Below are 15,478 nucleotides of genomic sequence, written 5' to 3' on the forward strand. Positions count from 1 at the left end.
GAGCTTTCTGGCCTCCCAGGATGCATTGGGGCCTCCACTATATAGTCCCGACCACTGACTCAGTCAGATCAGTTCTTTCCACAGCGATTTTAGGCAGGAACTTTAGGTAGAGACCTGTACAGGCGATAAGAACACACATGCACACCCTTCCATACAAGAAGGAAGAGGTTTAGTGATTGTCTAGATCAGAGGTTCTCAAACTCGGTCCTCGGGGGCCCACACAGTGCATGTTTTGCAGGTCTCCTCACAGAATTCCAAGTGAAATAATTAGCTCCACCTGTGGACCTTTTAAAATGTGTCAGTGAGTAATTAATACACCTGTGCACCTGCTGGGTTACCTGCAAAACATGCACTGTGTGGGCCCCCGAGGACCGAGTTTGAGAACCTCTGGTCTAGATCCTCAAATCAGATGCGTCAGGGTGGGATCCCTGTGGATACCTGTGGACATAAGAGAAATCACGTTATCAACGGTAAGTTCTTACCATAATGTATATTTCTCTGGCTTGGTCCACAGGATTATCCACAGGATAACATTGGGATTCCCAAAGCCATTTTAGTGGTGGGGACATTCCTGATTGCACAGGAGGACCTTTCGCCCAAAGTCTGCGTCATGAGAGGCAAAAGTATCCAAGGCATAATGTCTGATGAATGTGTTTATTGAAGACCATGTGGCTGCCCTACATATCTGTTCTGCTGAAGCACCCTGTTGTGCTGCCCAAGAAGGACCTATCTTACGTGTAGAGTGTGCAGAGACATTAGCCGGAATAGGGAGATCTGCATGAGAATAAGCTTCTGATATTACCATTCGGAGCCATCTCGCCAGCGTCTGTTTACTAGCAGGCCATCCTCTTCTATGGAATCCGTAGAGGATGAAGAGAGAATCTGTTTTCCTGATGGCACTAGTACGATCTATGTAGATTCTTAAAGCCCGGACCACATCCTGCGACGCTTCTCCCGCAGATAGTCCCGATATCTGAAAAGCTGGGACTACAATTTCTTCATTCAGGTGAAACTTTGATACCACCTTTGGTAAAAAACTTAGGAAAGGAGACTTACATGATAATGCTCCTAAATCTGACACTCTTCTGGCTGACGCCATTGCCAGTAAAAAAAAGAACTTTAACCGTTAACCACTTAAGATCTGCTCTCTCAAGTGGTTCAAACAAAGGACCCTGGAGAAATTTAAGAACTAAATTCAAATCCCAGGGAGCTGCAGGAGGAACAAATGGAGGATGAGTATGTACTACTCCTTGAAAAAACGTACGTACATCCTGTAAATCAGCAATCTTCTGCTGAAACCATACAGTTAACGCTGATACTTGAACCCTCAAGGAAGCAACATTCAACCCTTTATCCAATCCTGCCTGAAGGAAATCCAAAATCCTAGCTACTTTAAAAGATCTTGGATTTAAATTTTTTCCAGTACACCAGTGAATATAGGCTTGCCATATTCTATAATACACACGGGCCGAAGAAGGCTTTCTTGCTCTAAGCATAGTTGGGATTACTTGTTTCGAAAATCCTTTAGCCTCTAGGATAGAGGTTTCAACAGCCACGCCGTCAAAGATAGGCGATCCAGATGACTGTGACAACAAGGACCCTGCATTAGCAGATCTGGATGTTGAGGGAGAAGTATCGGTGCTTCCATGGACATTCTCAACAGATCTGTGTACCAGTGCCTTCTTGGCCAAGCTGGAGATATTAGAATGATCGCTCCTTTTGCCTGTTTTATCTTTCTCACTACTCTGGGTAACAAAGATATTGGAGGGAACAGATATGCCAGCTGAAACCTCCATTCTACTGACAGTGCGTCTACAAAGACCGCTCCTGGGTCCCTTGTTCTCGATCCGTACCTTGGAACTTTGTTGTTTAGTCGAGACGCCATAAGGTCTATCTCCGGTAGACCCCATATGTTCACCAGTGGCTGAAACACTTCTGGGTGTAGTGCCCATTCTGTTTCCTGAATGGTGTGTCGACAGAAAATCCGCTTCCCAGTTTAGTACACCCGGGACAAATACTGCTGACAATGCTGGGAGATGGAGTTCTGCCCATTTTAGAATGGGAGTTACTTCCTCCATCATACTCCTGCTGTGAGTTCCTCCTTGATGATTGAGGTATGCTACTGCCGTCGCATTGTCTGAGCGGATCTGGACTGGTCTTCCTTGTAGATTGTCCTTTGCCTGAACCAGAGCCAAGTAAATGGCCCTTATTTCTAACAGATTTATTGGCAGGCGACTTTCCCTTGCGGTCCACTATCCTTGGAACCATAGGCTTCCGAGTACTGCCCCCCCAGCCTTGTAGGCTGGCATCTGTTGTCAGGACTCGCCACTCCTTTATCCAAAAGGGTCTCCCCTTGTTTAAATGGTCTGTCTGTAGCCACCACGCTAGAGACCTTTTTACATTTACTGGAATCTTTATCATCTGCTTCTTTATCGTTTGATGATTTCCGTTCCATTTGGTCAAAATCAGGTGCTGCAATGGTCTGGAGTGGAATTGGGCATATTCCACCATGTCGAAGGTTGATACCATCAGACCCAACAGTCGCACTGCTGCATGGACTGACATTGTCTGGGCTTGCAACGCCTCCTGAACCATGACCTGCACTTTGACTATCTTTTTCTCTGGCAAGAGAACTTTCTGAACCATCCGCTGTGACGGATTCAGAGACGACTTCTCCCAATTTATGAGCCACTCGTGTCTCTGTAAACAAACTATCGTCTGTTGGAGATGGGTCAGCAGTAAATCTTGCGACTGTGCTAAGATTAACAGGTCGTTGAGGTATGGGAATATTCTTATCCCCTGTTTGCGCAGACAAGCTGCCATAACCGCCATGATCTTGGTAAACACCCTGAGTGCTGTAGCTAGCCCGAAAGGCAGAGCTTGGAACTGGAAATGTTCCTAGAGGATGGCAAACCTGAGGTAACACTGATGTGACAGTGCTATAGGCACATGTAGGTAAGCATCCCGTACATCCAGAGATACCATGTAATCTCCCGGTTCCATAGCCAACATTATGGAGCGTAACGTCTCCATGTGGAACTTCGGGATCCATATGCATTTGTTCAACATTTTCAGATTTAGAATTGGTCGATATGACCCATTTGGTTTCTGGATTAGAAATAGATTGGAGTAATACCCCTGTCCCTTTTGTGATGGAGGTACTGGGACAATCACACCTGACTGCAGTAATTTTTGGACTGCTTCTTGCAGGGCATTGGCCTTCGACTCTATACGAGACGGGCTGGTGCAAAAAAATCTTTTTGAGGAGGCTGCCTCCTGAACGGGAACCCATACCCCTGAGATACTACCTTCTGCACCCAGGCATCTGATGTTGACTGTGGCCATATGTGTGCAAATTGAAGGAGTCGGCCCCCAACTCTGGAATCCTCCAGGCGGAGGCCCGTCTCTTCAGGCTGAGGGTTTCTGTCAGGTGTGGAAGCTGGCTTTTTGCTAGCCCACTGCTTTGCCAATGAAAAGAGCGAAATTTTAAACCCTTGGACTAAGGGTTATAGGTAGCCGGAAATCTGACCTTTTTCGATTGAGCCTCTGATTCTAGGATATCCGATAAAGGTTTGTCAAATAATATATTACCCACAAAAGGCAATGCTTCCAATTCTTTCTTGGATTCCGCATCTGCCTTCCAGATACGTAGCCAAATTGCTCTGCGAGCGACTACTGTCAAGGCTGAAGCTTTAGAAGCAACTGTACCTACATCAATTGCTGCTTCTTCCAAATACTGGGCAGATTGTCTTAAACGGCAAAAACGATCCTCTTGCTCCCCCGAAGGAGAAGGGATGCTGTTCTCTAGTTCCTCTATCCATTCGCCCTTAGCCTTTGCTACCCAGGCCGAAGCCATAGCAGGTCTTACCACTGCTCCAACTAGAGAAAAAAATAAGAATTTACTTACCGATAATTCTATTTCTCGTAGTCCGTAGTGGATGCTGGGAACTCCGTAAGGACCATGGGGAATAGCGGCTCCGCAGGAGACTGGGCACAAAAGTAAAGCTTTAGGACTACCTGGTGTGCACTGGCTCCTCCCCCTATGACCCTCCTCCAAGCCTCAGTTAGGATACTGTGCCCGGACGAGCGTACACAATAAGGAAGGATTTTGAATCCCGGGTAAGACTCATACCAGCCACACCAATCACACCGTACAACTTGTGATCTGAACCCAGTTAACAGCATGATAACAGAGGAGCCTCTGGAAAGATGGCTCACAACAACAATAACCCGATTTAGTTAACAATAACTATGTACAAGTATTGCAGACAATCCGCACTTGGGATGGGCGCCCAGCATCCACTACGGACTACGAGAAATAGAATTATCGGTAAGTAAATTCTTATTTTCTCTGACGTCCTAGTGGATGCTGGGAACTCCGTAAGGACCATGGGGATTATACCAAAGCTCCCAAACGGGCGGGAGAGTGCGGATGACTCTGCAGCACCGAATGAGAGAACTCCAGGTCCTCCTCAGCCAGAGTATCAAATTTGTAGAATTTAGCAAACGTGTTTGCCCCTGACCAAGTAGCTGCTCGGCAAAGTTGTAAAGCCGAGACCCCTCGGGCAGCTGCCCAAGATGAGCCCCCTTCCTTGTGGAATGGGCTTTTACAGATTTTGGCTGTGGCAGGCCTGCCACAGAATGTGCAAGCTGAATTGTACTACAAATCCAACGAGCAATAGTCTGCTTAGAAGCAGGAGCACCCAGATTGTTGGGTGCATACAGGATAAACAGGGAGTCAGATTTTCTGACTCCAGCCGTCCTGGAAACATATTTTCAGGGCCCTGACAACGTCCAGCAACTTGGAGTCCTCCAAGTCCCTAGTAGCCGCAGGTACCACAATAGGCTGGTTCAGGTGAAACGCTGAAACCACCTTAGGGAGAAATTGTGGACGAGTCCTCAATTCTGCCCTGTCCGTATGAAAAAACAGGTAAGGGCTTTTATAAGATAAAGCCGCCAATTCTGACACGCGCCTGGCCGAAGCCAGGGCCAACAGCATGACCACTTTCCATGTGAGATATTTCAAATCCACAGATTTAAGCGGTTCAAACCAATGTGATTTTAGGAACCCCAAAACTACATTGAGATCCCAAGGTGCCACTGGAGGCACAAAAGGAGGCTGTATATGCAGCACCCCCTTGACAACGTCTGAAACTTCAGGAACTGAAGCCAGTTCTTTCTGGAAGAAAATCGACAGGGCCGAAATCTGAACCTTAATGGATCCTAATTTTAGGCCCATAGACACTCCTGTTTGCAGGAAATGCAGGAATCGACCCAGTTGAAATGCCTCCGTTGGGGCCTTCCTGGCCTCGCACCACGCAACATATTTCCGCCAAATGCGGTGATAATGCTTTGCGGTCACATCCTTCCTGGCTTTGATCAGGGTAGGAATGACTTCTTCCGGAATGCCTTTTTCCTTCAGGATCCGGTGTTCAAACGCCATGCCGTCAAACGCAGCCGCGGTAAGTCTTGGAACAGACAGGGTCCTTGCTGGATCAGGTCCCTTCTTAGAGGTAGAGGCCACGGGTCCTCTGTGAGCATCTCTTGAAGTTCCGGGTACCAAGTCCTTCTTGGCCAATCCGGAGACACGAGTATAGTTCTTACTCCTCTCCGTCTTATAATTCTCAGTACCTTGGGTATGAGAGGCAGAGGAGGGAAACACATACACTGACTGGTACACCCATAGTGTTACCAGAGCGTCCACAGCTATTGCCTGAGGGTCCCTTGACCTGGCGCAATACCTGTCCAATTTTTTGTTGAGGCGGGGCGCCATCATGTCCACCTTTGGTTTTTTCCCACGGTTTACAATCATGTGGAAGACTTCTGGGTGAAGTTCCCACTCTCCCGGGTGGAGGTCGTGCCTGCTGAGGAAGTCTGCTTCCCAGTTGTCCACTCCCGGAATGAACACTGCTGACAGTGCTATCACATGATTTTCCGCCCAGCGAAGAATCCTTGCAGCTTCTGCCATTGCCCTCCTGCTTCTTGTGCCGCCCTGTCTGTTCACGTGGGCGACTGCCGTGATGTTGTCCGACTGGATCAGCACCGGCTGACCTTGAAGCAGAGGTCTTGCTTGGCTTAGGGTATTGTAAATGGCCCTCAGCTCCAGGATATTTATGTGAAGTGATGTCTCCAGGCTTGACCACAAGCCCTGGAAATTTCTTCCCTGTGTGACTGCTCCCCAGCCTCGCAGGCTGGCATCCGTGGTCACCAGGACCCAGTCCTGAATGCCGACTCTGCGGCCCTCTAGAAGATGAGCACTCTGCAACCACCACAGGAGAGACACCCTTGTCTTTGGTGACAGGGTTATCCGCTGATGCATCTGAAGATGCGATCCGGACCATTTGTCCAGCAGGTCCCACTGGAAAGTTCTTGCGTGGAATCTGCCGAAAGGGATTGCTTCGTAGGAAGCCACCATTTTTCCCAGGACCCTTGTGCATTGATGCACTGACACTTGGCCTGGTTTTAGGAGGTTTCTGACTAGTTCGGATAACTCCCTGGCTTTCTCCTCCGGGAGAAACACCTTTTTCTGGACTGTGTCCAGGATCATCCCTAGGAATAGAAGACGTGTCGTCGGGATCAGCTGCGATTTTGGAATAATGAGAATCCAACCGTGCTGCCGCAACACTACTTGAGATAGTGCTACCCCGACTACCAATTGTTCCCTGGATCTTGCCCTTATCAGGAGATCGTCCAAGTACGGGATAACTAAAACTCCCTTCCTTCGAAGGAGTATCATCATTTCGGCCATTACCTTGGTAAAGACCTGGGGTGCCGTGGACAAACCAAACGGCAGCGTCTGAAACTGATAGTGACAGTTCTGTACCACAAACCTGAGGTATCCTTGGTGAGAAGGGTAAATTGGGACATGGAGGTAAGCCTCCTTGATGTCCAAAGACACCATATAATCCCCTTCTTCCAAGTTCGCAATCACCGCTCTGAGTGACTCCATCTTGAATTTGAACCTGTGTATGTAAGTGTTCAAGGATTTCAGATTTAAAATAGGTCTCACCGAGCCGTCCGGCTTCGGTACCACAAACAGCGTGGAATAATACCCCTGTCCCTGTTGCAGGAGGGGTATCTTGGTTATCACCTGCTGGGAATACAGCTTGTGAATGGCTTCCAATACCGCCTCCCTGTCGGAGGGAGACGTCGGTAAAGCAGACTTTAGGGGAGTGCCTAAGTCCGCTTGTAAAGCCCCAGCGTCATGCTGAGGACTTGGCAGAAACGGGAGAGGGCTTCTGTTCCTGGGAACTGGCTGTTTGCTGCAGCCTTTTTCCTCTCCCTCTGCCACGGGGCAGAAATGAGGAGCCTTTTGCCCGCTTGCCCTTATGGGGCCGAAAGGACTGCGCCTGATAATACGGCGTCTTCTTATGTTGAGAGGCTACCTGGGGTAAAAATGTGGATTTCCCAGCAGTTGCCGTGGCCACCAGGTCTGATAGACCTACCCCAAATAACGCCTCCCCTTTGTAAGGCAATACTTCCATATGCCTTTTGGAATCAGCATCACCTGACCACTGCCTCGTCCATAACCCTCTTCTGGCAGAAATGGACAGCGCACTTACTCTTGATGCCAGTCGGCAAATATCCCTCTGTGCATCCCGCTTATATAGAAATGCATCTTTCAAATGCTCTATAGTCAGTAATATACTGTCCCTATCCAGGGTATCAATATTGTCAGTCAGGGAATCCGACCAAGCCACCCCAGCACTGCACATCCAGGCTGAGGCGATTGCTGGTCGCAGTATAACACCCGTGTGAGTGTATATACATTTTAGGATATTCTCCTGCTTTCTGTCAGCAGGTTCCTTAAGGGCGGCCCTATCAGGAGACGGTAGTGCCACCTGTTTTGACAAACGTGTGAGCGCTTTATCCACCTTAGGGGGTGTTTCCCAACGTGCCCTATCCTCTGGCGGGAAGGGGTATGATGCTAATAACCTTTTAGGAATTATCAGTTTTTTATCGGGGGAAACCCACGCTTCATCACACACTTCATTTAATTCCTCAGATGCAGGAAAAACTACAGGCAGTTTTTTTCTCACCAAACATAATACCCTTTTTAGTGGTACTTGTATTATCAGAAATATGTAAAACATTTTTCATAGCATCAATCATGTAACGTGTGGCCCTATTTGGAAGTCACATTCGTCTCTTCATCGTCGACACTGGAGTCAGTATCCGTGTCGGCGTCTGTATCTGCCATCTGAGGTAACGGGCGTTTTAGAGCCCCTGATGGCTTTTGAGACGCCTAGACAGGCACGAGCTGAGTAGCCGTCTGTCTCATGTCATCAACCGTCTTTTGTAAAGAGCTGACACTGTCACGTAATTCCTTCCATAAGCTCAGCCACTCAGGTGTCGACTCCCTAGGGGGTGACATCTCCATTACAGGCAATTGCTCCGCCTCCACACCATTTTCCTCCTCATACATGTCGACACAATCGTACCGACACACAGCATACACACAGGGAATGCTTTGATAGAGGACAGGACCCCACTAGCCCTTTGGGGAGACAGAGGGAGAGTATGCCAGCACACACCAGAGCGCTATATATATACAGGGATAACCTTATAGAAGTGTTTTTCCCCTTATAGCTGCCGTTTTATTTATACTGCGCCTAATTAGTGCCCCCCTCTCTTGTTTTACCCTTTTCTGTAGTGCAGGACTGCAGGGGAGAGTCAGGGAGACGTCCTTCCAGCGAAGCTGTGAGGGAAAATGGCGCCCGTGTGCTGAGGAGATCGGCTCCGCCACCTTCTCGGCGGACTTTTCTCCCGCTTTTTGCTGTATTCTGGCAGGGGTTAAAATACATCCATATAGCCCTGGGGGTTATATGTGATGTATTTTCGCCAGCCATGGTGTTTCTATTGCTGCTCAGGGCGCCCCCCCCCCAGCGCCCTGCACCCTCAGTGACCGGAGTGTGAAGTGTGCCTGAGGAGCAATGGCGCACAGCTGCAGTGCTGTGCGCTACCTTGGTGAAGACTGATGTCTTCTGCCGCCGATTTTCCGGACCTCTTCTTGCTTCTGGCTCTGTAAGGGGGCCGGCGGCGCGGCTCTGGGACCGGACTCCGAGGCTGGGCCTGTGTTCGGTCCCTCTGGAGCTAATGGTGTCCAGTAGCCAAGAAGCCCAAGCTGGCTGCAAGCAGGCAGGTTCGCTTCTTCTCCCCTTAGTCCCTCGATGCAGTGAGCCTGTTGCCAGCAGGTCTCACTGAAAATAAAAAACCTAAAACTAAACTTTTACTAAGAAACTCAGGAGAGCCTCCTAGAATGCACCCTTCTCGGCCGGGCACAAAAATCTAACTGAGGCTTGGAGGAGGGTCATAGGGGGAGGAGCCAGTGCACACCAGGTAGTCCTAAAGCTTTACTTTTGTGCCCAGTCTCCTGCGGAGCCGCTATTCCCCATGGTCCTTACGGAGTTCCCAGCATCCACTAGGACGTCAGAGAAATATTTTTCAACAGGCTCTCTACCCTTCTGTCTGTGACATCATTCAAAGAGGTAGATGACGGTGGTAAAGCAGATTTATGCACGAGTCGCAGAACATGTGCATCTACTTTTGGAGGAACTTCTCTCTTCGAACAATCCCCAGCAGGAAATGAATAATAAGAATCCCATCTCTTAGGAATCTTATACTTTTTACTGGGCGCTGCCCAAGACTCATCCATCATTTCCGTCAACTCATCTGACGCTGGAAATTCAGCTTTCACTGATTTTGTTCGTTTAAATACAGGTGCTTTTGCTTTTAACGCTGTCTTGGCTGGCTCTTCCAAAGAAAGCACAGCCTTCACGGCATTAATAAGTTCTACATCTTCTGAACTAAAGCTCTGCGACTGATCATCATACGGAGTTGAATCTATTATTTCCTCATCATCATCCGATGTATCATCTTGTGTAGTCTGCCACACAGACGCATCTGTCTTAGTCTTACCTGCCCCTTGGTTGCTTGTAGAGGCTACTGGAACCAAACCATAGGAAGGGAGCTGCATGTATGGGTTCATAGTATAACCTAACCCTTGAGGTGGTGCTACCGGAGCTAACCTGTCCGCTATTGAAGACAGAGTCTTTGCGAACATATTCCATGGTGGCTCTGTTGGGGGTTGAACCAACTCCTGTTTTTTACTTCGCTGAAAAGCGAAACAGTTTGCACACAAACCCTCATAAGTGACCAATTGATTCATATCAATTACCCCTGACTTACAAGATAAGCATGTTAGGGCTATAGGAGTGCTTGATAAATTCTCCTCATCACTTTTGCCGCTCACAGACATGGTATTAACCTGTTATCGACTACACAATTTGTGACTGAAGAACACCCTATATGTCAGTATATAGAGGTGAGATCAATCTGACCACACTGCACCTGATTTGAGGGTCAGAACAGGACTGACATTACATAGAAAAGTCAGCACACATACTAGCAGTCAGTCACATGTTAAAGCATTAGACATTGTCATATGAGTAGATACAACCTCTAAAACAACTTATACATAAGTAGGAAAATTGTACTTCTGTTTTAACTGGTTCTATTTTCAACATAACATGCAGAAAACACAGTAATATACAGGTCTCATATGCAATAGGTACTAAAAATTAACAATGCATACTAAGAAGTAGAGAGAATTTTTAGTACTGTATACCCTGCCTCCAGAGAGCGGGATACAGGGAGACTCACCACACTTCCATATCCAAGCAAATACGCTCGTAAGACGCTGAGTGGATTCAGACGCTACTGGTGTACACTGACGCTCTTGATAACTGATAACGGACACGGACGCTCACCAACGGACACGGACGCTGAGCGACTTCCACGTGTATGCAGACGCTAAGGCCTGCGACTCGGTCTGGGCGGGTTTATATCCAGTGTACACAACCGCAGCGTCTAAGCTGCGACCGAGTACCCACGTGGTAGCGTCTGAGGCGGAAGCGGGAACTGGCCATGAACTCAGAGGAGGGACGGCCAGGAGAGCGTCTGAATCCCCCCGTTGACTTAAACTCCCAGGATCGTGGCCTCTACCTAGTCCTGGCGCCTATGATCCCCAGAGCGTAGCGCTGTCACACTCGAGGTGTTCGGCGCATCAACACACTGTTTGTAGTCTCTACCAAAACAGTGTAGCTGTGTCCTGACCCCTCTAGTAAGAGGAAGTCCATAGACTCACCGTCTCCCCATGCTATGGCCACAGCCTGGTTACGTCTACTGGACCTGCTAGAACATCCGACACAGACGCCCGTCGAGACAGCACTGATACCCGAAGGTAAGCGTTGTTGCGACCCGGTGGGGAGTTGTTGGAGCGACTCTTTTTAATATGCGTTTAAGACGCTGTTAGAAGAAGTTGCTCTAAAAAAACATTATAGTAAGTCTATAAAAATAAAGTAATGAAAACTTGAGGCTGCTTTCACAGCAGCCCTGTGACCAAGCGGCTTCCTGCCGCACCAAGCAAAAAACTGATCTGACTGAGTCAGTGGGCAGGACTATATAGTGGAGGCCCCAATGCATCCTGGGAGGCCAGGAAGCTCGTGACCGTGTTGGTGCCATTTTCGCTGTCGCTCGACAATATCCCAAAGTTATCCTGTGGATAATCCTGTGGACCCAGCCAGAGAAAATTTAATTCCCCCATAGTATGAAGAGGTGATAGTTATGTTAATACTATGTAATTCATCGTGCCCTATGGGCGCTCTTCACACAGTCGTAAGGGGCTACGTTCCCGTAACCCTTGCAGTGTGCAAAATTTGTATTAAATGGAGTATTACCTCCAATCATAATTGTGTAAGTGGTTAAATATTGCACGGACAAAGGGCGTGCGATGGTTAAGGGGTCGCAGCCCCTTGCAACGGCGTGAACAGCGCACGCAGGGCCTGATGAATCACCTAGTAGGTGCTGCGGTTGGAGGAAGTGGCGGGTGCGGCGGGGAGACGTGGGTGGGGGAGGGGCTGGTGCCGCACGGGGGGAGATCGGAGCCACCGCGGATGAGGGAGGAGCGGTTGCGGGGGTGCCGCAAGTGGGGGAGGGGTGGGGGCGGTGGTGGAGGGGGTGAGGGAGGAGCGGGTGCGGGGGTGCCGCGGGTGGGGGAGGGGCAGGTGCGGGGGTGCTGTGGGTGGGGGAGGGGGTTTGGAGCCACCGCAGGTGGTGGAGCGAGGGGTGTCGGGGTGCCGCGGATGGGGCCCAGAGGTACTGCGAGTGGGGGAGGGGCGGGTAATGCTTCTCCTCCTGGAAGCAGCTAAGCTGCTGTCCTCCCTTTGGCAGTGGCTCTCCCGGAGACTCGCACAGCAGCCACGTAACCAGTCACTATTGTTAGCACCGGTATCCCAACGCGCCACATTACAGGGAAGAAGATGCACTCAATAAACCACAGCTCCCAGCAGGCCTTAGCCGGTGGCATCAGCAGCTTTATTCCACCTGCGCTGCGGCTAGGGAGTGGGGATTGTTGATGCCAGAGAGGGCAGGCGGACTAGCAGCAGGACATAGGACGCTGCAGTAAAAGGATTCCCCCCCCCCCTATCTACAGTGCGGAGACTTGCTGCAGATGCAGTGGCATACCCTCCAACTGTTCCTTTTTGGCAGGTACAGGACCTTTTTTTTATGGTCTGTACCGATTTTTGGCTCTACAAACTTCCATTGAAAGTATAGGAAAAGGGGTGTGTCAACGCCACTTTACCCATGGCCATGCCCCCTTTTCAAATTTGTACCTGTTTGTGTGTGTAAATTGGTGGAGGGTATGTTGCTGCAGATGCAGTGGGACTATTTTGGGGTGTGGACCTGGAGCTGCAACTCCATCAGCCCAATTGTTAATCCTGCTCCTGGCACAACTAAAGTTAATTTAATTGTTTCATTAAAGAAACTTCCTGCCTTCAGATGACAAATGGAGTCCACATACTAACTTTCCACTAACTTTGACTTGTTTCTTTCTGTCTTCCTTCTGTGCTTTTTAATCAGGTACTAAATTTAGCTCATCTACGATCGGGTCTGAATTAGGCCCAAAGAAAAGAACAGAAGTAACAATTTAGTAAAATGTATTCACCAACAATAAAATAAACCACAATGAAGGTGAAAACCCTTAGAACTCACATGCGTTGACTAAAAACAAGCAATGTAAAATGTACTCACCGAATCCAAGAAACACAAGTAACATCCAGAGCTCTGCCTAATGGCTTGGTTCTTTGCGTAGCCAACTAAAATGAGCAAGAAAAATAAGTAATTGCTGGATGTCTTATAAGAAACTTATGAAAGAGCAGCAGTGGTCCTGCCAGTTTACTATCATACGAGGTCATTATCCTATATAATAAAAGGCTAATGCTGCTCTTCCCCTCTATGGGGGGTATTCAAGTGTTTTGCGCGTCGGCAACCACTAGATGGTGCCCGACAGAGCAATTCAAGTGTTGCTCCATTCAGACGCGCACAGCAGTATCCAGTTATAGCATGAAGTAAAAAGTCATAAAAAAGGAAATTTATGGTAGACTTACCATGGTTAATAATAATAATAATAATAATAATTTTTATTTATATAGCGCTCTTTCTCCAATAGGACTCAAGGCGCTTAACAGATACATAGCATAATATAGTACAGAAAATAATGAAGTACATTTTCATAAAATACAGAAGCATGAAGATACTAAAAGGGACATTATGGAAATGCTTGAGTAAACAGAAAAGTCTTGAGTCTACTTTTGAAGGATTCTATAGTTGGGGCCTCTCGCACTGTGCGGGGGAAGTGAGTTCCATAGAATCGGAGCCGCATGACTAAAAGCTCGACCCCCAGATGAATTACGGTAGATTCTAGGTACTGCTAAAAGTCCTTCATCTACAGATCGCAGTAATCGAGTGGGGCAGTATGGGGTCAGAAGCTGTTTCAGGTACCTTGGGCCTTGGTCATGTAATGCTTTGAAACTCAGTAAGCCAATCTTGAAGATGATTCGCCATCGTACAGGCAGCCAGTGAAGGGAGTAGAGGATGGGTGTTATGTGGCTAGAACGGGGCTGGTTGGTTAATAGCCTGGCAGCTGTGTTTTGCACCAGCTGTAAGCGCTGCAATTCTTTTGCTGGTAGACCAAGGTAGGGGGCATTACAGTAGTCTAAACGAGATGATACAAATGCATGTATGACTTTTGGCATATCATCTGAGGGAATTAAGTGCTTGATTCTGGCTATGTTCCTCAGGTGAAAGAATGAGGATTTGATTGTGGCTGATATCTGATGGTTAAGTGTCAAGCCACCATCCAGGACAACGCCAGGATTCCACACACGATCACTGGTCTGTAATTCTGAATCCCGAGTTTAAGTCCAGTTGGTTGGCTATGCTGCAGTCTTGTCCTTTGATGTTGCGGTCATATCAAAAGGACCTCTGTTTTATCCGGGTTCAGTCGCAGCCAACTGGCGCTCATCCACTCCTGTAGTTCAGCTAGACAGCCATTTAGGGTTGCTATTGGGTTATCAGTGCCCGGAGCAAAGGACAAGTACAGTTGTGTATCATCTGCATAGCAGTGGTAGACCAGGCCATGGCGCCTGATTATTTCGCCCAATGGGAGCATGTATACTGCAAAAAGCATGGGGGATAGTATAGAACCTTGTGGGACACCACATGGCAATGGCACTGGTGGTGATGAGTATAATCCAGATGATACTCTCTGTGACCTGCCTGTGAGAAATGATTTGAACCAGCTTAGGACTGTGCCATCCAGACCACAGAAATGTATCAGTCGCTCAATCAGAAGCCCATGGTCCACGGTATCAAATGCTGCCAAGAGATCCAGAAAGATTAATATTGAACAGTCACCTCTGTCTTTTGCCATCAGAAGATCATTTAACACACACACCAGGGCTGTTTCAGTGCTATGTCTTCTCCTGAATCCTGATTGAAATGGATCATAAATATCATGGGTTGTCAGGCGGGTTTCCAGTTGATTTGCAACGACTTTCTCAATAACCTTTCCTATGAAAGGAAGGTTTGATACCTGTCTGTAGTTGGTCATGCAGTCGGGCTCTAAATTAGGTTTTTTAAGAAGCGGTCTAACAATTGCTTCCTTTAGGGGTTCAGGAAAAATGCCTGTCTGCAAAGAGCATTGAACAATTTTTGTAAAGACAGGACCAATTATATCCATACAACCTATTAGAAGCTTGGTTGAGGCTAAGTCCAGATCGCAGGTGGTGGGAAGCAAAATCCGAGCAATTTCAGCAGTGTCCTTTACATCCACTGGATCAAAGCTGGTCCATGAAGGCAGGTCGCTTATATTGGCAGGCTTTGTAGTTTGGCACTCATTTGATGGCACTGTGGAGATTCCAGCCCGGATGGTGGATATTTTATCTGCAAAGAAGTTTGCAAACTTGTTGCATCTTGCCTGGGAGAGGGTCTCATCAGTCTGCAGGCATGCTGGCTTGCAAAGCATCTCCACTGTGCGGAAAAGTTGAGCTGGCCTATTGTTTGCTGCTGTGATCTCATTTGACAGGAACTGTGCTTTCTTACGAGTGATTGTCGATTGATATTCTTCGTTATGCTT

The 15,478-nt window shown here is 48.1% G+C and overlaps 1 protein-coding gene across 6 annotated transcripts in view; it reads right to left on the bottom strand.

Moving 5' to 3' along the window:
* B3GNTL1 (UDP-GlcNAc:betaGal beta-1,3-N-acetylglucosaminyltransferase like 1) overlaps positions 1 to 15,478 on the bottom strand; it is a 995,378-nt gene that overhangs the window by 869,913 nt on the left and 109,987 nt on the right. For all 6 annotated transcript variants that reach the window (XM_063961006.1, XM_063961011.1, XM_063961009.1 and 3 more), the window contains one exon: positions 13,093 to 13,157. In XM_063961006.1, coding sequence (XP_063817076.1) covers positions 13,093 to 13,157 — 65 coding nt within the window. The remainder of the gene's footprint in view (positions 1 to 13,092; positions 13,158 to 15,478) is intronic.

This window comes from Pseudophryne corroboree, chromosome 3 (assembly GCF_028390025.1).
Source record: "Pseudophryne corroboree isolate aPseCor3 chromosome 3, aPseCor3.hap2, whole genome shotgun sequence".
Taxonomy (NCBI): domain Eukaryota; kingdom Metazoa; phylum Chordata; class Amphibia; order Anura; family Myobatrachidae; genus Pseudophryne; species Pseudophryne corroboree.